Raw genomic sequence first — 25,686 nt, forward strand, 5'->3', positions numbered from 1 at the left:
GCGAAGATGTATTGCGGGTCATAATTTTTGTCGGCCGTTTGGTGTAATGGTTCGAAACGGACAACTATTCCGGAGGTAGTGGGTTTGATTCCCGCACAGTACAAACATTTGTGTGCATGAACATATTTGTTTGTATTAGACTGGGTTTACAAAAAAAAGGATTGAAGTATGTTTATATCCGTTGTCTAGTATCCATAGTAGTTTGGGACTAGAAGCGCAGTGTAAAATGAAAAAAAAAAACTATGGCTTACGTTTAGTATACAGGTTTTAGTTATAGTTGATTTAGGAGCGCATTTGCTATGGAAAACTTTGTTTTCTAAAGTAAATCAAGAAAAAGACGCTTATATTTAGATTTGATATNCGCGCTGCGAGGGCGTGGGCGGAGGGCTGCGCTGCGTGAGCGCGCTCCGGTTGAAGGGACTTCCTTCCATATTATCAAGTCTATACACAAATCATTATAAGTTCAGTGTTCAATTAGAGATAAATGACACAGATAAAACACTTCCGAGTTTCGATAATGTAGGTCGCGATTTTGCTAGTGAATAGTTAAATTAAATATTTATTTTCATAGCGCTGACACGTCCGATCGAGTGAACGGCGAGAATATGAGTTGAGAATATTGGTGAGCGCTGAAGTGGCAGGAGGATTTGCATTCACCAGGATGGTGCCATCGTAGAGATTAGGGTCATTTCAATCGCAAGTGGTGCCAACTGTTAAGTAAAAAACGATAACCGTCATTGACATTCTGTCCTCTTTCTGGGTTGTTAGAAAGAAATCAAAGTAGAGCTTTCTAGCGATAGAAGAGCACACCTATATTGTTCTGCTTCGAACTCGTATTTCTTTTATATGTTATTTTTTTTGGTGTACAACAACTGAGGTGACTTGGTAACGGTAACTTACGCGCAGATTCAAGACTGTGTCTGTCTGTTGCACTTCAAAAGTGCGTTGTTTTGTATTAGACGCCTTTTCAACTCACATACGAATTACTAGTGAAGAATAAAGTTATGTGATAAATTTTTCCTTGCCTTCAGGTTTCGACTGCGTAGCTACGGCCGGCGAAGAAGCCCGTAGGCCCCAGAAGACCATCCCCTTCGCTGTAGTAGCTTCTCTGTTGGTGGTGTTCCTGGCCTACTGCGGGGTCTCCTGCGTTCTGACGCTGGTCCTGCCGTATTATATGCAGGTGAGATAATGGAGCTATTTTACGTCCAAATTGTTACTCCTGCAACTGCTGTGTATGTGTGGGTTTTCAATTGGAAATTGCTTTGCTCTTACCCACTGGGGTAGGTAGGTTATGGAAGATTCTCTCTACTAGAAGAACGGGGCTTACCCACTAAAATCCGAAGGTGTCCTCCGAGGTCAATGAAACGAAGCAGCGAGTTATTGTATTAAGATTGGATATTCGACGCGGCTCTGTGTGAGTAGCTTAGGCTCACATTTTATGCCGTAAATAAATTGTCACTGTTCTGGAAAAAGTCAAATTGGCCTTGTGTTGTGGCTTTCAATCAATAATTAATATAGTTTTTTTTTATAAAAATAAAATCAGGCTAAAATCTTGATGCTGATATAAATCCGGTGTCTATGGGCGACGGTAATCACTTACCATCAGGTGATCCGTCTGCTCTTTTGCCTCCTGTCACATAAAAAAAATCCCTACCAATACAAATGCGAAAGTAACTCTATCTGTGTCGCTTTCACGTCTAAACCACTGAACTAATTTTGATGAAATTTGGCATAGAGATTCTAAGATTGAGTCCCGGAAAGGACAAAGGCTAGTTTTTATCCCGATTTTTGATAGACAAAATTTCACGCAGGCGATGCCACGGGCGGAAAGCTAGCTATAGAAAAAATAGTTATTTTTGCAGCTGGGTTGTCTCGACTACTGTCCTAACGGTCTTTGATGTCTTTTATACGTCTGTTTTGTTTCCAGGACGAGAAGGCGCCGTTCCCGTTCGTGTTCGACCAGCTGGGCTGGCCGTGGGCCAAGTACGCCGTCAGCGTCGGCGCCATCTGCGCGCTGCTCTCTAGGTGACCACCACTACTTTACCAGTTCCAGAGATATGAGCCTGTATGAGACGCCAGGCAAATAGTGCTGAAGACTGACTTTAAAATAACAAACCTATCCGAAAGGGTCTTAAGATTAAGCTCAGAGCCGGCATGCTATGTGTTCGAACGCGGTTTCGGAATCATGATTTTTATCCTTTTGACAAAATTTGATACTTTCATTTCCAACCGAGAAACATCCACTGAAATCCCTTAAGAATTCTAATATAAGGGATCTCACTCAATTTTCGAATAGATCCAGTTTATTCTGTAATCTGATAATGGTACCGTTTGAAAGAGCTCGTGAAGCACTTTCAGGATCAGTAACCAATTTTTCAATATCTTGTATAGTTTTGAAATAATCGAGTGAGATCACTTACCGTTTCCACCCTGTATAATGACAGATCTTGTGATACGGGAAGCTACCTTTATCAGGTCGTCGGTCCACCGAGAGACGTCTTCTTATCAATATAAAACAAAACACCTTGTATTCATCCAGTCTGCTGGGCGCGGTTTTCCCGCTGCCGCGCATCATCTACGCGATGGCCAACGACGGGCTTCTGTTCCAGTTCCTGGGCCGCGTCAGCCCGCGCTTCCAGACGCCGCTCGTGGGCACCATGATGGCCGGCCTCTTCACAGGTACCTTTATGAATAATTACATGTTCCTTACTATAGTCTGGTCCGTGAGCACGTAGAATTTTGTCCAATGACCCCAAGCTACCCATCCTTATCGCTCGCGCGTAATTATGTTGCTGTCGCGCTCGCACACTCACTGCGGGCGCCCGTCGCACAGTCGCGACAGCAATATAATTACGCGCGAGCGATAAGGATGGGTAGCTTGGGGTCATTGGACAAAATTCTACGTGCTCACGGACCGGGCTTTAGAGGCCGCCCGCGACTTCGTACGCGTGGACCTCGTTTACTTCTAGTTATGTTGATAGATGGCGTTTAACGGCTTCCCCCGCATGAATATTGACGAAGGTCTAAATTTTATGACTGTAGATTTAAACCGATGACGATAAATGGCGCTTTTTACCCACGTCTTATTTTTTTATTGAAATTTAGTTTGTGGCATATCGTCATAAATTATAGCCTAGGGGGCGTCCATATATTACGTCATTCTAAATTAGGGGGGGGGGGGTTGGTCTGCGGATGACGGTAAATGATAGATAGGGGGGGGGGGGAAAAAAAAAAGGTGATTCTACAAGTGTTTTAATTTTGTCAAACTGGTAATGACGTCAATTTTGGGAGAAGGGGGGGGGGGGTCATTAAGAAATGACGCTAGGATGATTGTAGGGGGGGGGGGGGGCTAAAATCTGAAAAAATCGATGACGTAATTTATGGACGGCCCCCTATATGTTAATCTGGGTTATAAATAATAATACTGTAAAGTTTCAACAAAATCCGGTCAGTAGATTTTGCGTGAAAGAGTAACCAACATCCAGACATCCACACAATCCAGGCATTTATAAACTTAGTAAAATACTTTATACAAAACTCACCAATATAAACCAATTAATAGCTCTATTTACCGGAATATTACGAAGATAAAACATACCACAACGATACCTCGATCTCTTTCATACATGATAAGAACTTCATCGGTCTATACATAATCGCTTGGTACTTGATTGATGCAATAGCAACAAAACTTGCTTAGGCATATTTGCTAATGGAGAAGTATAGGCGCTCAGACTATTGACATTTGACATTATTTAGTAAAGATTTTGTTTTCTAGATTTTTAAGCAGATTGCATTATCTCAAAATTATAAACGCGCTTTTATTAGACACCAAACAAATATTATAACAGCACAAACTACGACAATCTCTTCTTGATAATCCAAGAGATCTCAATGAAACTGCAGGATAAAAAGTTTGAATAAAAAGCAATGTCTACATGCATTACTAACTAGCCTACCTTAAGTTACAAGATTTTAAAATGTAAGATTGTTACTTGTTCTAACGTTTGTTAAGTGTTTATTGTTTATTATGTAGTTATAATATTATGTTACAACTACGTAACTGTATTCATATGAATATAATATTGTACGTCCAATCGGCAGGTTATAGCCGTTGTATGTAAACATTTAAGATCTGTGTTATTGTATTACCTATAACTAACACAATAAATGATTGTTTGATTTGATTTGATTTGATTAATACCCACTTGTTTCCCAGGGACCCTGGCCATGATCTTCGAGCTGGAGCAGCTGATCCACATGATGTCCATCGGCACGCTGCTCGCCTACTCCATGGTCGCTTCTTGCGTGCTGCTGCTTCGGTAAGCTGCTTGTAAAGCCTGGTCCTTAAGCACGTAGAATTTTGTCCAATGACCCCAAGCTACCCATCCTTATCGCTCGCTCGTAATTATATTGCTGTCGCGACGGGCGCCCGCAGTGAGTGTGCGAGCGCGACAGCGACATAATTACGCGCGAGCGATAAGGATGGGTAGCTTGGGGTCATTGGACAAAATTCTACGTGCTTACGGACCAGGCTTTAGACTCACAAAAATTCCCATTATTCTTCGTCTGCACTGTGAGCTTGCTTTTTTTAATCAAAGAAAATTACTTGTCCATTCGGCGTCCGCAAGTCGATAGTGTATTATGTGCGGCTCTAACAAATTAAAAACCCGGGGTGTTTTCACTTTTGAGCATCGTTTCTTGTTGGAGATAGATCTGGTAATACCGGTGCGAGGCTTTGATCTGAAGCCAAGCAGTGTTGTTAACCGTCTTGTTTTTCTACATACTTTTTCGATTCGATAGTTTTGTGTTACCTTGCTTTATTTTACGTGATCTAGAATATATTTTTGTTCAAAGTTGTAAGCATTTAATTTCTGTAGCTAACATTTCTCTTTAAGACCTTTGGGCCAACGATCTTCACGGGCGATTGGTTTACTGACGTCAGTGGACGTCATTTGGCTGAAACGAACGAACGAGTAAACTTTTTTAACGTCGGAAAATGCTTTGCGCATACCTACTGGTCGATGGGGACGGCCAGTGGGTTATGACTCCCCGCCCTCTCACTACCTACCCACTAAAACCCGACGATGTACATCACCAATCCTAACCTAGTTCAAGTATCAACCTATACAGGGTGGCCAGGGAGTTGACGTTCAAAGCTAAAATTTAGATTGCTGACATCAAGGTGTATCTAACTAAATCACCCCCATGTACGAATATGTTTTACGATTTTGCTTAGTTTGGGAGATAGAGTTAATTTTGTGATTTATCCTTAACCTATCCCCTATTGTTGGTTTTTATTTTTTTTCTCACTTATGTAAGGAATCTAAATTTTAGCTTTGAACGTCAACTCTCTGGCCACCCCCCTGCATACAGGGTGGAATTTTGTAATGCCACCTGGAGGGAAAGTACTTTTAATACTGTAGATAGAATTTTTTTCTGAAAGAAAACATTCCTTTATTTTTGAAAAGAAAGAGAACTACTGCATTCAAAGATTTTCGAAAATTTTAGAAAATTGACTACCATACCATAAAATTTTCTGTAACATAATTAAAATAATTTAAGATTTTATGGTTTTTTGTTAGAGAGTTTTCATCCTTAAATAAAAATACAGAGTGTAATTTTGAACAGATTTTAGTAGGTTCGATTCACGGGTGTGGCAAGCAAATTTTTGGAAATCTTTTAATGCAGTTCTATTTCATTTCAAAAATAAAGAAATGTTTTCTTTGAGATTTTTTTTTATCTACAATCTTAAGAGTACTTTCCCTCCAGGTGGCATTACAAAATTCCACACTGTATTGTATCTAAATACACAACACACATTGTCAGTATCGGTTATAAAATGTCTTGTTTCCTCCCAGCTACGAGTGCAGCCCGGCGACGCAGCGCGGGCCGGAGCCTCTTCGCCTGACGCCCCGCGCCGTGTTACGTCAGCTGTTCAACAGCGAGCGGCTTCCCCTGCCCTCACGTCTCAGCGCCGGCCTCGTGTCTACCCTCGTCACGCTCTACGGTGGGTACAGGCACGCTTGCAGCCGGGGCCAGACAGACCCCCGCGGCGTGTTACGTCAGCTGTTCAACAGCGAGCGGCTTCCCCTGCCCTCACGTCTCAGCGCCGGCCTCGTGTCTACCCTCGTCACGCTCTACGGTGGGTACAGGCACGCTTGCAGCCGGGGCCAGACAGACCCCCGCGGCGTGTTACGTCAGCTGTTCAACAGCGAGCGGCTTCCCCTGCCCTCACGTCTCAGCGCCGGCCTCGTGTCTACCCTCGTCACGCTCTACGGTGGGTACATGCACACATTTAGAGTAGGCGCACACCGTTGATTTTTAGTTGGCCGATAGTTGTGCCCGATTTTAATTTGTATGAAGAATCGGCCAAATCGAATCGGCGTGTGCGCACTCCCATACATGCCCATACTGATCAACTGCCCGACTAAACTATCGGCCGACGAAAAATCAACGGTGTGCGCCTACTCTTAGGCGATAAAGCAGCGCCACACACGCGATGCTGCAAAATTTCATACTATGTGACAGCGGATGCAAGCGACTGTCGCGCTACTAACGCCCTAATGTGAAAGCGCTCTTAAAGCCGGGTCTGAATGAGTGTAACACGTAATGGAATGTATCGTGTAGTGTAACACGAATTCTACCTGTGGACGGCACTACGATCATTACATGTAAAGTGCTGCCCATACTATTTTCATTACATTACACGATACATTCCATTACACGTTGCACCCGTCTGGAGGCGGCTTAATGGAAATAGTATGGACAGCACTTTACTGCTCGTAGTGCCGTCTACACGTAGAATTCGTGTTACATTACACTTAATCTTACATTACACATTACGTCTGGACCCGGCTTAATACAAACACGGACACGTCATGTACCTACAGCCAAGGAACTTAATCCATGACCCATTTTGCTGAAATGAACGAGAAAAACGATACCAGACGACTATCAAAAATAGTAAGTCGTAAAGTAATAAATTAATATAGAAGGTTCCACCTGTAGTTGGCTTCAGGCACACCTTCATCTTGACATTGGTACAATGTCAATGTTTCCAAGTTTAGTCAACGGCATATCACTCTATGCATTATGCATGGGAAATTGATAGAAATGCAAAAACCCACCTCAAAGCGGGTGTTTTTGAGTGCTAATTTTATCGCCTATGAAAGACTAGAAAACGATCAGCAAACGTAAAAAACTAGAGAATAGATTATTGCTAATTTATTTGTTTACTTTCCTTATTGCGTACCATGTTTTGGAGTTGAACCGGTACCACGTTAATTTACGATAACCGGAATGACGTATTTAAATATCGGAATCGGAATCTGATCAGTATTTCTCCTTCCTATATCAGTTCCTGTCACGCAGCCTGATAATTATGTGTGTGAGGATGACAAAAAGTTAAGATAGGATGACAGATAGATAAAATATGGATATTGCGTTCATAATAGACTATAATATTTTTAATAATAAATCTAGCAAAAACATCACGATACTATTGATATACCATGTGTGACTATGAATAAGCGTGCAGAGTCATTCACCGATACAAAAACATTTGGTTGTTTTGTAATAAAAATTTTAACAAAAGTAAATACTGGTGGCATACATTAGTAATTCAAAGATTTCAAGTAATATCAATTATATTGTTAAGCAATTAGCTAAAAGGTGACGTATACAATTACACATGGCATGTAGTTTGTTAGAATTTGCTATTGTATAACTTTGCATAATGTTTAAATTACGATAGTATTAAAAATACCACTAAAGAATTGATATCATTGTGCTTGAGATAACTATAAAACTAAGACACAATAATTTCGGGTTTTTCATGAAAGATAATAAAGTAATACAAAGTGATATAGGTAAGGTTTTTACCGGTAAATTACCGTCAAATCTATAATTTATTCGTACATTAGGCTAATAGAACTAGTCGGAAAAAACAAAAAGAAGAATATTCACTGAAAAAATATTTACAAAATAGTGTAGCGTTGTTTCTACGATTTTATTGTAGACACATTGACGATTCAACGGTTATTGTTCTGTAATACTTTCATACCTCTTGAACTTATTCATTTTATACCGATGAAAACCCGATCATTCATCTATCCTTTGCGATCTTTCGAATTTTCGATATTTACTTAAAATTTTGCGAATTTTCAAATTTTCAAAATGAGTCTTTTCTAGTAAGTTGATCTGGGTAGTATTAATTTTTTTTTAAATGGGCCGTGCTGTTTTCAGAATTGAAAAGTTCTGTAAGAAACTTTTAAAAAGTTCAGGCTGTTAATATCTTTTTACAGCTATATTACACAACACCCAAAAAGCTGATTACATTTTAGAAAACAATTTGCATTTGTAAATTATTAATTGTTCAATTAAACATGGCATGTTGACTTGCGATAAGAGTCGCATAAAATACATTAATTTGCATAACGTAATTATTAATTAGAATGACGCATAACAGTCTGCCGTACGCACTTAATATTTAGACTAAGTGATTTCAGAAAACACTCGTCAATCTATGTTAATATGAAATAATATTTTATTTTGTTTTGGGTTCATTATTTTTTTTTATGTCAGAAAAATTGAATTCTTACACCATATTCGCTCCCTACTTTACGTAAAGCGACCCTGTTATATTGACGCCAAAATATTTACCTCACTTGAACAATAAAGTTAATCTATCTCCCAGAACATTTAACCTTCATTGGTTGGGTTTCATTGGAGGCCCAACTGCAGATACTAGCTACACAGAAGTTGCAGTGGTGGGAGGAAGGTGGGATAAGTCCCGTACTTGAGACGCATTACAACTTGTGGCCTCATGTGAACTAGGCTTATGCAGATTAAGAGCTTAATCTAGACGTTAGTTTAGCTTAGTGTTCGGTTTTCGATAGTGTTTGCATAGTTTGCAGTTTGCTCACAACTATGGAAAACACTAAAACTTGACCGAGTCCTGTCCATTGATACGGAGCCGCGAGCAGAGTAAATACAAATGAGTAGGTCATCTTCATAGAAACGCACCGAGCGCGGTTTGTATGTGAGCGCGCGCCAATACGTATGCGGCGCGCACGCACACACTGACAGAATTCAGCGCACCTCACCGCTAATCCACGCTAAATTTTGTCAGTGTGTGCGTGCGCGCCGCATACGTATTGGCGCGCTAACATACAAACCGCGCTCGGGCGTTTCTATGAAGATGACCTACTCATTTGTATTTACTTTGCCGCGAGTTATTGTCCCTAAAGTTAGACATTTGTCCGCGGCTAATGTAAACTCACTTAGCTAAGTAAACTCATAACACAAGCATTAGGTTGCTTACTTTGGGGCTAGCTGGCGCTGTGTGAAATTGTCCAAAGACTTAAAAAAAAAAAAAAAAAGTTAATAGTTTGAAAAATGCATTACTGACTTCCCACTTGTTCAGGCGTGTGGTGTTTCGTGATGATGTCGAGCGTGAACCAGCACGGCGCGGCCATCTTGGCGGGCCATGCCGCGCCCGTGGCCATGTTTGCCGTGGGAACCATACTCGTGCTCGTCACGCTCTATGCCATCTCGTGCCAGCCCGTGTCTGAGAAGAAGCTGGCCTTCTCCGTAAGTATAGTATAGATGACCCACGCTGAACTGTCCCACCAAACTCAATGACAGAGGGGCGCTACCATCGCTCAACTATATGGTTTCCAACATGGCAAAAATCGGAACCAGCGATCCGGTATTGACGGTGGCGCCCTACTGTCAATGTCATGCATAGGACAGTTCAGTATTTTGGAACTATAGTTATTTTTGAAAGACAGGTACAAGGAATAGTTCGTTTCACTTACAAAGACGCGCGGGGTCGAGGGAAGCGGGGGGTGCCGGCATTAGCAGCGTTGCAATGAGGGCTATCGTTTTAGCGCTCACCAGTTAGCGCCACTGTAGAGTAAGGTCCTGTCACTTGCTAGTAGCGAAGACAGTGGCGCCAACTTGTGAGCGCTAAAGTAGTAGGAGGTCTATCGCACTCATCAATGCGATAGAAATCGACCATTGCTCGTCGCAGTTCCTCACGGGACATGGCAACTTTAAACATAAAGTTCACGAATTCAAACTAGTTCCGTCTCCTTTTTGCGAGTGTTCCACTGATGATGTCAGTCATGAGCAGTCTGCCCATCATATCTTGTGGGAGTGTGATCTTTGGAAACATGAACGTGATATAATGCTTAATTCAATACAACATACATCTGTTTCCGCAATTTATTACACCGATCTTGTCGCGACAAGGAAAAATTTCCGTGCTTTTAAGCGATTTTGTGAAAAATATTATTGGCAGGTAGTTGCTAATTGCTCATAAGATAGGCCCCCTTAATTTAATTTATTGTCCGTGGTGCATAATCTTTTTCTTAAAGGTTTTAAACCTTTGTTTGTCACCTGTCATCCGCTTTGCAATGGAGGGAAGTCGAACCTTAATTTCGAACTCCTCCTATGTTCTTCTGATTAATTTCGTTGCGGGTCCAATGACAGTTTAACTTTCCCCCGGGACAAACTTGACCTTCATTGGTTGGGTTTTTGTGGCGGTCAAGCTGTAGATCCTGGCTACACAGGAGTTGCAGTGGTGGGAACGAGAGGTGGGAATATCGCACTCATCAAGATGGCGCCACTGTAGAGTAAGGTCCTGTCAATCGCCAGGGGTGCCAACTGTTAAGTATAAAAACGATAGCCCTCATTGGATAGTTGTCCGTGAGTGCGCGTGATAACTGAAACTACAATGATGACGCTCGGATTGGTCGGATCATGCTCCCCGCACCCCGCGCGACCTCGACCCCGCGCGTCTTCGTGGATGAAATGAACTATAATTCTTCGTATTTCGTTTACGTATTATAGACGTCTATAGATGAAGCTACTCTCATAGAAAGTGGAAAGCAACGGAGCACGCGGTCGATCGCCAACCCTCTGGATAGAAAAAGGCTACTGAGTCCACCTTGGTCCAATGTACTCGCGACGTCTCTAACAGACTTTTGAATTTGAATTTTGAATTTGAGCTACCCTCGGAAATGATACCGAACACCCTACCGTGTACCTCGTCAGCGCAACCACAACCACTCTGACACAAGAAGACTCGAAAGGAGTTTTATTTCATAATGTATCGTTACTGTTGTTAAGCGGTGGATTCAACTCCGAACTGGCCAGATAAAGGCAATCCACTCTTGACATTAGCACGTTCTATGCTGTTTCGTCATCTCTTGCTATCAAGTTGTCGCAAACGAAGCTCAGAACAGAATTCTGAGGTGTGAAACCGAATACTCATGTGCATACATGCTTTGCCCATTCAGAGGGGAGGGGCTTGAACGTCATTAAACGCACGTAAATGTTCGCACGACCGTATACCTATCAAACTAAATACTATAAACGTACTTAGTACTAAGTACTGTAAACGCTGGATTAGATGTACCGTAACAGCGTATTACACTTGAAAATTTCGACGGGTTCATCCAGTGTCTAAGTAGCTCAGTTGGAAGAGCAGTCGCATGGCAAGCGGAAGGTCGTGGGTTCAATTCCCGCCTTAGGCAGTTTGATTTTTTCAAGTTATTTATAATTTTCTTAATACTGTAACTTATGTAGTTGTGCTAAGTAGTATTTTCCCTTACTATGTCAGGTGCCACTAGTGCCGTGGCTGCCGGGACTGAGCATTCTCATCAACGTGTACCTGATGCTCAACCTCGACTACATGACCTGGGTCCGCTTCGCTGTCTGGATCGCCGCTGGTGAGTAAACGTCATCATCATCATCATTTCAGCCATAGGACCACAGAATAATAATAAGTACAGAAGATTTATTTCGCGAAGGTATTTAAAAAAATGTATGCTCAATGTCATTAACAATATGGTGTAATTTAGCTGGTCTCAAGAGTCAAGCACCATTTTGTTGACAAACGTCAGTGATCGGCACTGCGCCGAAGCTATAAGGCTGACTTCGGTAAAATGATGTGACGTGAGGTGCCAAACTGCAGAAAATACATGATTTAGCAGATTTAGCATAAATTATCATGAGTATTATTAACTACTTATTTACCTCTCAGTGTCTTCAGGCAACTTAAAAAAGTACATTCTGTGTTTTTATTATTATTTAGGCAGGTAAATACTGCACAGTATTTAGTACACCATTTTCTTTATTTTTTTCCATCATACACAAGAATACGCGTGCGTGAGTCAATGCTCGCTCGTATGTGATGCCTTGTCGAATAGTAATCCTGTAGGGTGCCATCGTGCGTGTTTTGTTTCTATGTAAACTCGCGGAGATGAACAGGCCTGATAGGACGTCCACTGCTGAACACAGGCCTCCCCAATGATTTCCATGTTGATCTATTGGTAGCGGCCTACCAATAAAAGTACTGATCTCTAGTAATTCCAGCAACCTTGAACGAGGGCCCGATGTTAAATTCATGAATTTAACAAAATTTCTTTGTTTTTAATGCTTTATCTTTTATTTCTCTTCTAATTATGATTGTAAACCCTTTTCAACATTATGCAGTTAAAGGTTGATTTTTCCGCGCTTGATCTGTAGATTGGGCAAGTGTGATATGACACATACGCATAACATAATGGGACTTGTTAATGACTATTGAAGAATTTGTGATATTCGCTATAGAACAACATACCGATATTAATCGCAACGAGAGGCTTCGTTTATAATGAATTATTTCAGTATAAAGTTTAAAATCTTCGATCGTTTACAAAACCAGAATGCGACTCAGAAGAATATGAAAATGCCAAAATAATATTAATTACATAAATTTAATATCAATAATAACATTTATATTTAATTTGGGTCTGAGCCCAATCGTACGGTTCAGTCAATTAATATTCATTAAACAACACTTAATATTGATTAAAAATAAAGTAACCCGATAAAAATTACAAAACAATCTAAGAAATGCAAATATTTCGAATTATGGACGACTCATCAAAAAGTTTGTATAGGTACATACAAATAGACGCCAAATAATGAAAACATTTTCCTCATCGATTTAAATATTTTCTGCGTTTCCGAAACTTTTTTTCGTCTACAAAATTGAATATATTTTATTAAGAACGTGACATCTAAAAATTTATGTGACGCGAAACAATCGAACATTCATCAGTCTAATCGGTCGTTCCTTACGAGTCATCGTACTCTTCGAGCAAACTCAAAATGATCGGCTCGAAAAGGACCGAGTGCGTGTTGATGCCGTGCGCGAAGTCGATGTGGTTGAACTTGGCCGGCTCCAGCACGATGTGGCGCCGCACGCCGCCCAGCCGCCGCCGCAGCAGCGCCACGTCCGGCAGCGTCGACGTCAGGTCGTTCCTGCCCGACACCAGCACCACGCTGATGTTGTTCCCGCCCAGCGCGTACTCCGGCGGCGACAGCGACCCGTACTTCCTCAAGTTTCCCAGGAGGCCGTAATCGTACTTTTGGAATCGTCTCTGCTGGATGGTCTGCGCCAGATGCGTCAGCGCCTTCCTCGACATCGACGACGGGTAGTGTTCGAAAAACTTGACCGCGTACTCCGGCTCCATCTCGTCCGCGTCGTACCCGTACACCGGGTACAGCGCCTGCATGCACACGCCGTACGCCGTCGCCGGGCTCGAGCAGGCGCTCAGGACCAGGCTCCGCTCGAGCGAGCCGTCCACGAACACGCCGTCCGTGCCCGTCAGCGCCAGCGCCGGCATCACCAGCGGCGCCGTCAGCGCCGCCAGCACCTGGGCCGGCGAGTGATGCATGTAGCAGATCGGGGCCAGCGATATCGACACCCTGAACTTGGCCGCGTACTCCGGCCGCTCGCTCCCCAGCACGTACACCCCGGTCGTTCCCAGCGACCACCCGATGTGGCTGAGCTTCTGTTGTTCTGTGTTGTTCAGCACGAAGTCGACTATGGCGGGCAGGTCGGAGACGGAGTACTCGTGGAACGAGAAGTCCCAGAAGGCGGAGCCGGCCGGGTCGAGCGTGCGGTGGCGCATGCCGTAGCGCGAGCCGCGCACGTTGCCGAGCCACACGTCGCGGCCGGCGCGCGCCAGCACGGCGGGCAGCGAGGTGTTGCCCCGCGCGATGTAGTCGTCGGCCGAGCCGAAGGCGCCCGACAATAGCAGCACCGGCCGGCTGCTGTTCCCCGGCAGCCGGAACAGCGTCAGCACGTACCCGTCGTCGGTCGTGACCTCGTACTGCTCGCACTCCAGCCCGTTGCTCGCCGCCATCTGCGTGAAGTTCTGGATAGTCCCGGCCCGCGCTGCCGGCGCGCACGCGAGCGAGCATATCAGGAAAAAGACAACTTCGACCGTTGCCATGGTTTTGGCGCGCCACGTGACACGCTCGTCGCTCGCTGATTGACGTATCTCGGCCGAACCGAAAGTAAAGCAAAATCGGATTCGACTTCTTTTATAGCGTCGTACGAATTGATTAATGATTAAAGATGTACAGCCGAACCCAAAACCGAATAAAGTGGATTGTCTCATTTGAATTATTCCGACCGCTTGAATTTTCATATCGGCGTAAGTGAGCCGACCAAGGTTGGACATAATATAGCAATATGTTAAGACCCCCGATGTCTTTCCCGATCCTAGACAGATTGACGTTTTTCCACTTTTATGTGCCCCTGAAGATTTACATGTGTATTTCTTTTATAATTGGTAATGTAGTAGTAGTCTACGTGAAATAAACATTTTATCCCTTTACATTAACCGCCATCCTAACCGCCATAAATGATTATGATTATGATATGATGATCCATATAATCTGTTTGTAATGAGGAGTATTAGTATTATAACGTGTCAGTTTGTGAATGATTCATACTTCGGTACTCACGCTCTCGTTTTGACTGTACTGTTTTTGAACACTTGTATAAGCACACTATTATTCCGAGTCTCGCCCATTTTTTTATTTAAAAATTATGATTTAATAGTTATTAATTTTAAGGGTTAAGAGTTGCAACCCAAACTAAATTTTAAATTATAAATCACTTGAAAAAATTTAACCGTATATGAACAGTTATTCTAATAATAGCATTTTTTATTATCAATTTAAATTATAATTTGACACAAGGTTTAATTAATATTACTTCTGAAAGTACACAACTATAAAATATTTGTCGATTAGTAAAAATCATCTTAGTATGTATCTACTTATATGTTTAAAAAAAATCAAGTTATCACTATTTATGATAATTAGATTAATTAGAGAAGAAACGTTCATATTCAACCGTGTGCGCCTTTTAAGAAGTATGTTTGAATTAAAATGTGGCCTATGTGCCATTAAGACTAGTATTTCTTTATGTTAGTCATAATTTAGTAATTAAGTAGCCAAAATGCGCTATGTTACGCATGCGCTCGCTGACAACCTTGAATATCACTTTAATTGACAATGCTATTATAATAACAGCTGTAATAACATATTGAAAACAGATAGGCATTTTTATTAAGGTTTATAAAACATCCACAAAACACTAAACCGTAATTATTTTCAATTTTTAAAAGAGTTCGTCATGTGAAAATCCCACTAATACATATTATAAATGCGAAAGTTTGGATTTCTGGATGTTTGTTACTCTTTCACGCAAAAACTACTAAACGGATGTTTATTTATTTATTTATTTATTTATTTTATAGAAACCAACAGCGATATATATGTTGATAAAACTTTACAGTATTATTGTTTATAGCCAAGAATAGGCTATAATTTATGACGTTCTGTGACAAAATAAATTTCACGCGGGTGAAGCCGCGGGCATGTTAGATAAATTAATTGATCTGAAATAAAATAATAAAAATAATAATAAAAAACTTTATTTCCGAAAGGTACACAACAAATTCAAAAAGTTCACTGGTGTAATTAAATCAATTGGATAACTTAAGATTAAATGGCATAAAATCATCATTTAAACTCATTTGACGTAAAACACCAGCGATATAATATTGTTTTCAAATCTATTAGGTATTTAATCCTATCCATAAGTTATTGATTTTAAACATAACCAAAATTAACGCCGCCATATTATAAAATGACATATCACATACAGGTTGTCCCAGAATGGGTGAATCAAACTGCTATGGGAGGTAGCTTGACCTCTAACCTGCCGTTAAAAATAGTGATGATGCTAAAATGAGTTTAAAATCATCATCGATTTTTAAATAATAAATAAATAAATATCCTTGGACATGGACATTTTTACACTGCGCTTCTAGTCCCAAACTAAGCAAAGCTTGTACTATGGGTACTAGACAACGGATAAAAACATACTTAAATACTTTTTTTTTTTGTAAATACATACATATTATGCATAGAAAACACCCAGTCCAATACAAACAAATATGTTCATGCACACAAATGTTTGTACTGTGCGGGAATCGAACCCGCTACCTCCGGAATAGTAGTCCGTTTCGTACCACTACGCCAAACGGCCGATGTTTTCGGTTCGAAACGGATTTATTTATGACGTTTACCTACTTCACGCTCTTTCTATTTTTAAACTGGGATGCGCTTGGAGGAATAGTTTGGGTGCGCTTCATTAGGTGCGGAGCGCTTCTAGGAATACCTCTGTCTTAAAACTTTTTGTTATACACCTATTGCAAACAAAAGAAAGACTCAAATAAAATTGGACCTAGCCCAGTGTTAGGAAGGCTTCAGTCATACATGTAGACATCAATTGGTTTGCCTTTCAGATTTCTTATCGAATATAAATACATACATAGCATATAAATTCATCAACATGCCACGCCTTATTTATTTTGATATTGATCAATTAGTCTTTTAATTAAAATTAAATTACTCACTCATCCATCACATGCATTAGGTGAAATTGAGGTGAAATTTAATCACAGTTTTAGGTAAAAATGCATTATCTTGACTTCAGTCAATTAACTGTTCTTTGTTTGCTTTTGTCAATAGGTAAAGAACCACTTTAATTTGTACCAAACATTTACTAGCTTATTTTTTATGTCAGCTAGTACCTAAGTCCTTTTAAGTCTGATCAAGGGTATCTGTCAAATAATTGCTTTTACACGTGATGTTCACGTTTGACGTTTTTTTTTTGCAACCGAAATCAATCAATATCGCTAGAAGGTAAATTTTGAACAGTGTCTAATTTGCAAATGTTTGTGCTTATAGAATAGTCCGTCGCCTTGTATGCGACCTTTTCGACCGAGGTAATTGTTTTGTTTAAATAGGCACATAATATGACATAAAACTAGTGCGAATTGTACAATTATGAATAAATAACTTATTCGGTAGGTAAGTACATAAACGACTTTAGATAGATATGTATTAAAATAATCAGAAAAACTAAAGTATGCTAGAAGTAACATTCTATTATTGACATAGGTCTTAACGCAAATTATCCTTAGATGATTATCTACAGCGTAGTAAGTTGTCACAAGAGGCATCTTTTGAATCATAAAAAAATATTTAGTCTTAATTAGTTTTCATTTTTGAAATATCATATTTTTGTATTAAAAATAATTATTTGCGATTAGTACTAGCTTTGCATTGAGATTATTCCGGATATACCTACCATACCAGGATATTCTAATTTTAATACATTGACACTGCGACCAACACATAGTGTCACTGTAGGTTCAACACTTCAACCTATAGTGACACATCGGTCTCTTAGAAAAACGTCGTGTTTATTATTTTACTACTTTGTGTTGTGTGTCCTTGACCGATACGGATACCTCCGCTGTCTACTGAATAAGATTATGTAAGTGAATTTTTTCAAGCTATATAATTCAGTCATTGTATCGGTGCACACTTTTCAGACGCAACATTCGGATCCATAATGAGAAAAATACGTATCGAAAAATATATTTTAATATTTGTGACGGTCAATTTGTCAATCTACGGTTCAGAATCGGGCAGCACGGGAGCCCACCCAAACGGATGGATACCGGAGGACGCATTTTTGAACTTCACGGAGCTGGCGATGAAGTACGGGGTCGGGCCGTGCGAGGAGTACGACGTCACGACGGCCGACGGCTACGTGCTGGCGCTGTTTCGGCTGCGCGGCGCCGGCCGGCCCGCGCTGCTGCTGCACGGCATCCTGGGCTCGGCCGACGACTTCCTGCTGCGCGGCGCGTCCTCGCTGGCGCCGGCGCTGGCGGCGCGCGGCCACGACGTGTGGGTCGGCAACGTGCGCGGCGGCCGCTACTCGCGCCGCCACGCGCGCCTCGTGCCCGACCGCGACGCCGCCTTCTGGGACTTCGGCCTGCACGACCACGCCTGCTCCGACCTGCCGGCCATGATCGACTTCGTTCTCCAGAGGACCGGACACGCGGCCCTCCGGCTCGTCGGCTACTCGCAGGGAACGACCGCCTCGTTCATTTTGATGTCCGCCGAGCCGGAGTACAATAGGAAAATCAGCGTTTTCGTCGCCGTCGCTCCGGTGGTGTTCTTGAGTGACCTGCCGTCGCCGTTGCCTTTGATTTTGCCGGCTCGCGATTCGGTGGACGTCCTGTTGCGATCGCTCCGAGTTAACGAGATCCTCGGCTTCTATTCGTTGAGCAAAGCGTTCCTCGAGCAGCTTTGCCGTCACGGATCGATCGGCTACCGGTTGTGCTTGAACTTGATTTTTCCGGTCATCGGCTACGACCCGCCCGAGTACGATCCTGAATTTATTTCCGTCCTTTTCGGACATTTTCCGACTGGGACGTCGAGGAAAAATTTAATGGACTTTGCGCGATTGGCTACGACGGATGTTTTCGGACGAACCGATCGCAGACCGGCGATGAATCGCGTTGCATATAGCTCGACGTCTGTGCAATACTACGATTTAAATAATGTGAAGGCAGAAACCCATTTGATCACCGCTAAGAACGACAAACTTTCGAGACTTAACGACGTCGCTTTGCTGAAGCAGAAACTGACCAATACCGTTCACGACCATCTCATGGAATCTCCTGCTTTCTGTCATTTCGACTACATTTGGGGCAGAGTGGGACATAAAGTAGTTGCCCAAAAAATATTACAAATCTTTGATGGGCAGGCATAATTTAGTGGAGTGATTTTATGGGTGTAATGCCCGTTTTCACAATCAATCCCTAATTTTTAAGTGACCCCTATGGTAACATATACACATAACACGCATTTTATTTTCATAGGGGTCAATTAAAAATTAAGGGATGATAGTGTGACTTTATAATTGAGTATTTGACACGATAAACTAATAATTCCAAGGCATAACTTCTGAAAAAGAATGAATCTCAATTAATTTTCAATTAACCGTAAAATAAGATTCGACATAAGTAGTGTCTTTAAAACAAAATAACTTAAACGAGTTGTTGAATACGTGTTAACTACCATACAAAAGCCTACTCCCTTAGAAAATGTTATGTCCCTAGTCCCTTAGGTTAGCGTATAGGTTCTAAGATAATTTTAAGATATTTATTTGGTTACTGGCATAAATTGTTCTGAAGGTAAACTTTTACGTACGTTTGTTGAATTTTTAATAGGTTTCTTGTTATATTCGAGGTTATGTATACTTGTCGGTTTGTTTGGACATAAAAACAATAACTTTCAACAGTAAACAACTTGCGTATATCTTTCTTATGCTGTCAGTAAATTGTGTACATTGCCCGCGGTTCTACTGTTCAGTTCTACTGGATAAAACCACGGAAAAAATGATTTTTTTATAACTTGCAGAGGGAGGATTATGATTGTATATGGCTACCACTGAAAAACTTAATTATTAGTGATAGTAGAACTAAGCTATAGGATAATGGGGCATGGTATATTGCTATTTATTATTTAATATATTTTTTAAAATCCACTCTCTTGATGTCCCCCTCTTCTTTACAGCTGAGATGAGACATTTTGACTCTTTTCAGACCAACTCCGTTGTTTTATTATCAACCTGTCTCCTCGCACGCTACCCCGTCAACAACAGCTAGTGAACCCCAGCCGTGTTGCAGGTCTGATAATCTACGTGTCATACGGCGCTTGGCACAGTGCGGAGCGGCGCCGCGCCGTCGACGTGCCAATGGCGGAGCTTCACAGCGACAGCCATACGGCGCTGCTTGAGCATGCTGCGCTTGCGCACACGGCGCACGCGCTCGGCTGACCGTCGGCCCCCGACCCCGCCGTCGTCAGCCCCAGCGGTACTGTCGTGTCTTTTATATCAAGTATTTGAAACCTCGCATTCACTAGAATAGTTAGTTTAAATTTTGTATTGTAGTCTGACATTTTGATAGGATTGCACCGACCGTAGTCAAAGATTTGAACAGCGAGGATGAGCGATCTTTATGAGAGGTATGAATGTTTTGCGACAATTATCGAAGAACGATTGCGCCCAATGAAATCAGGGCTTACATTTTTGAGTTTAATAAAAACTCATGCCGGCGTATAGCTCGATTACTAATCATTAGCCTGGGCTGGCCAGACCACCCACCACCACCACAATACCCCCCTCGCTTGACTAACATAACGCATACTACGTGTCAGTCAGCAGTGGCTGCGATCTGGTGTATTTCTCGGCTGACATGCAGTCCGCAAAGACTCAAATTCTTCAGTCGCTAAACGCATCGCGCATGTTTTGTTTCGGTAGCGTATGATAACAACATTTTCTGTGGCATGGAAATTGAGCGGTAATAGCTGCTATAGCACACGTGCTCGTCCGCTCCACGCCTCCATATACACATGTGACTTGTGTTGTGACGTTTATGTATTTCAATCATTGGAATCCAAAACACGTTTTCGTATTACGTGGTAAACAACATGATTGGATCACACGTACGTACCGATACTTTTTCATGCGTTTTTCACGTTGCTGTGCACTGGGGCTGAAGGATCAGGGCAGATCTAGAAGAATCTCTAAACATTTTTGCTACCACCAAAGTATTTAGGGACACTTATGTTGTAGTATTATACTAGGTTTAAGTACTTAAGTTGTGCAGTATTTAAAATATGACCCTTGGCTGTGAGATCCTACTTACAGAAGACCAATAATTTGGGCAATCCATGTACTTATTTAAGGTCTCGTAATATTTTTTAATGCCTACAGATTTTCTGCCACTCAAATATGTACCATGTACATATGTCTAAAAGTGCGATAGGTCAATGCTCAAAAGTGGCATTGAGATATTGCCGATTTTCCATACAAACTAAATATGAAGGTTGTTTTGATTCGTTATATTATTGTCAATGGTTTGTGTAAGAATGCGTAAATAGATAGTTTGTTAGCTTCTGCTTAGCGAAATTGGTAATTGTATTTATTGTCACTGCCCATGAAGCTATATCGTAGTTAGATAAAATTTGTGTTGATGTGAGGCTGTCAGCAAGAATGCTGTCAAGTATTTTTTTATCTTGGTTGTCATTGAATATAGAATTAATTTATTATATTTTGATTACGTAATTTATTTATAAAAATAATTAATTTTTGGCATTTATGTCATATTGGAATATCATTTATGATCCTGTACTTATCATTAATGCATTTAATGCAAGTATAACAATTTATTTACCTTATATCTATTTACTTTTATGTGATTCATGTGTAGTGAGAATTATTATGGCTTAATAAAATGTTGGTAAGTAATGTGTAGTATTTTTGTTTTCGAGTAAGTTTGAAAATAGTGTTATTTAAAATAATTAATCCTCTATTTCTACAAGCACGTTGTTCCCTATCACCTTCAATTAAAATAATGTTGTTTGATAACTTGAAAATAAGGATATTAGGAGGAGAGCGGAATCTGAATAATTTTGGAAAACAACACATTTTTATTGAATAGTCATTTAATATCATAAAGTAAATATGTCGACTTTTCTGATAAATCACAGTTAATTATTAAAAGTAATAGACACACAATTATTGTCTAACAATAATTTCATAAATATCACATTCAAGTTATCAACAAGCACAAAAATATACAGATTTGCTATAAATTCTACTGTAAACTGAGCAAAAAGTTATTATGTACGATTTTACCTGAAATGGCGCAGCATAGCGATTCGCTACGACACACCACCCGCAAAAGATCGTGCAATAACTCATAAAATGTATTTGATTTTTATTTCTTTTGAAATAAAATCATCGGCTATGGTTGAAAAACACTACCTTTAAATGACGTCAAACGTAATTATTTCCATACAAACCATGGAGAAACAGCGTCCAGACAACTCATTAAGGGTAGATACTCTCAACACAGATGTATTGCGTGCTGATATCCGATTCCGTATTGTATAAAACTAGCGCAATGTTGACTCCGAGTCTACGTTTACAAAAACGTCGTAAATGTCACACACTGCGTGACTTTTCTGACATAGCGAATGCATATTTTAACTATTGTCAACACAGTAAATTATAACATTTAAATCACAATTATGGCTAATTTACAGATATTCTTAATTAAAAGATCAATAATTACGTATTCAAATAATATCTCTCTTAAAAACCTGTAAGTACTATTCAATATATCACGCACAGATATTATCTCTTTAAGAGAAAAAAAATTATAAAAATATGTATTGAAACTCTTTCTGTATTATTAAAATTTCTGCATGTATAGAATCTCTGTGTCTACAAATCCTATACAATAAGCGACGTTTGAACAGTAAACTATTGTCGACAGAACATATCAAATAACTAATTAGTGAATTAAATTCTAGAATCTTTTGAACACTAGCAGAAGCCTAATGCCTAATGCTGGTCGAACACGGCACGGCTTAAGGCTATATCAACTGCCCCATACAATTTCTGAAACAGAGTCTGTGTAACGAATACACAAGGGGATCGGTAATCAAATAACGAAGTAATCAGTAGTTAACTAATTCACCCAAATTTTCGCATATTGATGGCGGCCTTCATTAGACAGACTAGAAAACAAAAATAACTCACGACAGTTAGTACTCTAACATTGATCACTCCTATCGACCTTATATCTATTTCACTTTTAATTATCTAGTTTATTAGAGGCAAAGACGAAAACATCCATATCACTGCCATTCGTATGAAGATAACTAAATTAACGTTAGTCATTTAGTTTTTGTAAAACCTTGAATTCTGTGATTTGCAGGCCAAGAGCGGTACATGACCCACCTCTGTGGCCCGATTGTCAATATAAAACTATTTACCTTATTTAAAATACACAAATTACATGGCAAAATTACCTGTATCAGGCAGCACGTTAATTCTTAACTTACTAACGTAAGTCTACGGGTATCGACGTCACATCGATCTACACCCCAAGTAAAGTAAATGCTATGACCTATTTACCGGCGCGTCAGAACTTGGTGGTGATCTGGTGCTTGGTCTCGGTGGTCTTGCCGTTGGTGGCCGCCTTGCCATTGGTCGCCGTCGCCGGGAGACTCTTCTCGTTCAGAGAGCTGTTCCTTATGCCGTAAATGAAGTAGATCAGGTAACCTAGAAGAAATATTCAATACGAATATAAGCCCGAGATCCGGGAGAAATCAGGTAACTTGGAAGAAAGATTCAATACGAATATAAGTTCAAGTTCCGACAGTGTGATGAGCACGAGGTAAGGTAATACGTAGGTAGTCTTAGATGTCATATGATAGTATCAATTTAAGTAATTTTTTGTCATCATAATCATGTACACGTAAGCTTTCTTATTTTTGCTGGTAATTAGATAACGGTTGGTTATGTTATTAAAAGAAAAAGTAAACGACTAGTACTAGTAGACACTATGTACATAATAGTGTTTTAATCGAGTCACGTCAGATCGCTCGTCACGTTACCTTCAGCGTAAAGGTGCGTCCTCGCCGGACGCATGGGCTTGCGAGTCACGCTCGTCATCCTGCTCACTCAAGAGCAGAGCGAGCAGGATGAAGTGTCTCGCGAGCAGTGTGGATGTAGCGTACCGCGACTACGCCAGATAGAAGGGTCTATTCCACTTTGATCACCTAGGTGGTCAAAGTGGACTTCAGGAAACACTTTGGACACCAAAGTTTGATCACCCAAGGATAGGAGATCAAAGTGGACTTCTCTTCCATCCATGGGTGATCAAAGAACACCAAAGTGTCGCCTGGAGTTCACTTTGATCACCAGGGTGATCAAATCCAGCCTTTATGCGCAAATTGTCAAATTGTCAAGCGGTCGCAATCTGCCAAATTCGCAAATGGTCAAATTCGCAAAATGACAAGTTTTAAAAATGTCTTTATATTACGGTTTTATATTTAAAAAAACCTTAACATTTTAATGATTAAAAGTTCTGCCAATTAATTACTTGACTTTTATTATTAAACCTAAACTCCTGGACATTTTTAAAATTTGACATTTTGCGAATTTGGCAACTTGTGACCGCTTCGTGACATTGGCAAACGTGGAAACACAATAGCCATAGAGGAGAAGAAGAAGAAGTGACCGCTTGACAATTTGCGCATAAAGGAAATCCAGGTGATCAAAGTGTAATAGACCTAGATAGGAAGGTTTGTGCACTGACCGATGACGAGCCAGATGATGAACCGCACCCAGGTCTGGTAGTCGAGCTGCGCCATGAGGTACACGTTCATGCACACGCTGAGGTACGGCACCAGCGGCACCAGCGGCACCTGCGAGGAGACACACGGTCAAGTATACTCGACGGCACATGGAATGTAAGTTGCATTGCAAAAATCTAAATATACAGTGTGAGTCACGTTAAAGTGTACATATGAAAATAGATGAAACAAGACCTATTTTTATCGATAAAAAAGAGGTCAAATTTTTTTTGAGATTTTTTAAAACTTTTTATAGATTTTTTTTCTTCTAATTACTTATTGTAAAGAAAACGTAATAACTTTTAAACTAAGCGGTATATCCTGATAAGGCAATACTAAAAAAATACATAAAATACACAAAAAAGGCCAACAAATAATAAAAAATGATACTTTTTGAAAAAAATCTGCTTTTAAATTCGTGTTTTTTTAGTTATTTGATAAATTTCTCCAAAAAATGCCCCTATAACAGGTGGTTTATATTCCTTTGTATTATTCTCTATCGTATTACCTTTGTAAAACCAAAAATCGCATGTCTCTATCCCTATGACAACATTTGCTATGATCGTATCAATTTGCGGTGAAGCTATACAATAGATCCTGACTACACAAGAGTAGTAGTAGGAAATAGTCTGGTTTTGACCACTAGACTATTTTCTCGTTCCAACCGCTGCAACTCCCGTGAAGGCAAACAACCCAACCAGTGAAGGTAATAGTCCCGGGGGAAAGTTAAACTGTCATTTGACCCACAGCTAAATTAATCAGAAGAACATAGGAGAAGTTCGAAATACATTCTTGAGTTTTGAGAATTTATTGTACTTTAGACAATAATATTACATTGAAATTGGATTGGACAGACGAGAGGGGGATACAGTGAATGGAAGCGTGAACGCGCGCGCAGACCGAATGAGATCGAACGATAGTGATGTGTGGACATCCTGTCATAGACAACTAGTGTGGTAATGGTATAGCTGATGAACTCACCTTGAAGCTGAGGTGTCGCACGTCGTGCCTCGGCTGGCGGTACAGCACCAGCAGTAGAATCACCAAAGCAGCTCCCAAAACTCCGAGCGCCACGCCCAGCCCGCTCGAAGGCGCCTCCCACCGCATCAGTGCGCACGTTGCAAGCGCTAGGACGACTGCAACAATCATCATCAACATCATCATCATTTCAGCCACAGGACGTCCACTGCTGAACATAGGCCTCCCCCAATGCTTTCCATGTTGATCGATTGGTAGCGGCCTGCGTCCAGCGCTTCC

At 40.8% G+C, this 25,686-nt stretch overlaps 3 protein-coding genes across 5 annotated transcripts in view; 1 reads left to right on the forward strand and 2 right to left on the reverse strand.

The window, feature by feature from the left end:
• Positions 1-20,347, forward strand: part of LOC114358963 (cationic amino acid transporter 2) — a 35,807-nt gene extending 15,460 nt beyond the window's left edge. Inside the window, exons 7-14 of the mRNA XM_028313162.1 lie at positions 1,032-1,180; positions 1,928-2,025; positions 2,540-2,679; positions 4,220-4,322; positions 5,862-6,010; positions 9,428-9,594; positions 11,630-11,738; positions 19,908-20,347. Of these exons, the coding sequence (XP_028168963.1) occupies positions 1,032-1,180; positions 1,928-2,025; positions 2,540-2,679; positions 4,220-4,322; positions 5,862-6,010; positions 9,428-9,594; positions 11,630-11,738; positions 19,908-20,056 (1,064 nt within the window). The 3' untranslated portion in view covers positions 20,057-20,347. The remainder of the gene's footprint in view (positions 1-1,031; positions 1,181-1,927; positions 2,026-2,539; positions 2,680-4,219; positions 4,323-5,861; positions 6,011-9,427; positions 9,595-11,629; positions 11,739-19,907) is intronic.
• LOC114358964 (lipase 3-like) lies at positions 12,488-14,608 on the reverse strand. Its single transcript, XM_028313163.1, has one exon. It carries the CDS (start codon positions 14,523-14,525, stop codon positions 13,131-13,133), a length of 1,395 nt encoding a protein of 464 aa, XP_028168964.1. The 5' UTR covers positions 14,526-14,608; the 3' UTR covers positions 12,488-13,130.
• A 1,550-nt stretch (positions 20,348-21,897) lies between the features above and the next one.
• The window catches only part of LOC114358962 (cationic amino acid transporter 2-like), a 120,768-nt gene continuing 116,979 nt past the window's right edge, over positions 21,898-25,686 (reverse strand). For all 3 annotated transcript variants that reach the window (XM_028313161.1, XM_028313158.1, XM_028313159.1), the window contains exons 9-11: positions 25,411-25,565; positions 24,393-24,501; positions 21,898-23,353 (exon numbers count right to left, since the gene is read on the reverse strand). In XM_028313161.1, coding sequence (XP_028168962.1) covers positions 23,214-23,353; positions 24,393-24,501; positions 25,411-25,565 — 404 coding nt within the window. In that variant the 3' untranslated portion in view covers positions 21,898-23,213. The remainder of the gene's footprint in view (positions 23,354-24,392; positions 24,502-25,410; positions 25,566-25,686) is intronic.

This window comes from Ostrinia furnacalis, unplaced genomic scaffold (assembly GCF_004193835.3).
Source record: "Ostrinia furnacalis isolate ACB-3 unplaced genomic scaffold, ASM419383v2 OfSCF4153, whole genome shotgun sequence".
In the NCBI taxonomy this organism is placed as follows: Eukaryota; Metazoa; Arthropoda; class Insecta; order Lepidoptera; family Crambidae; genus Ostrinia; species Ostrinia furnacalis.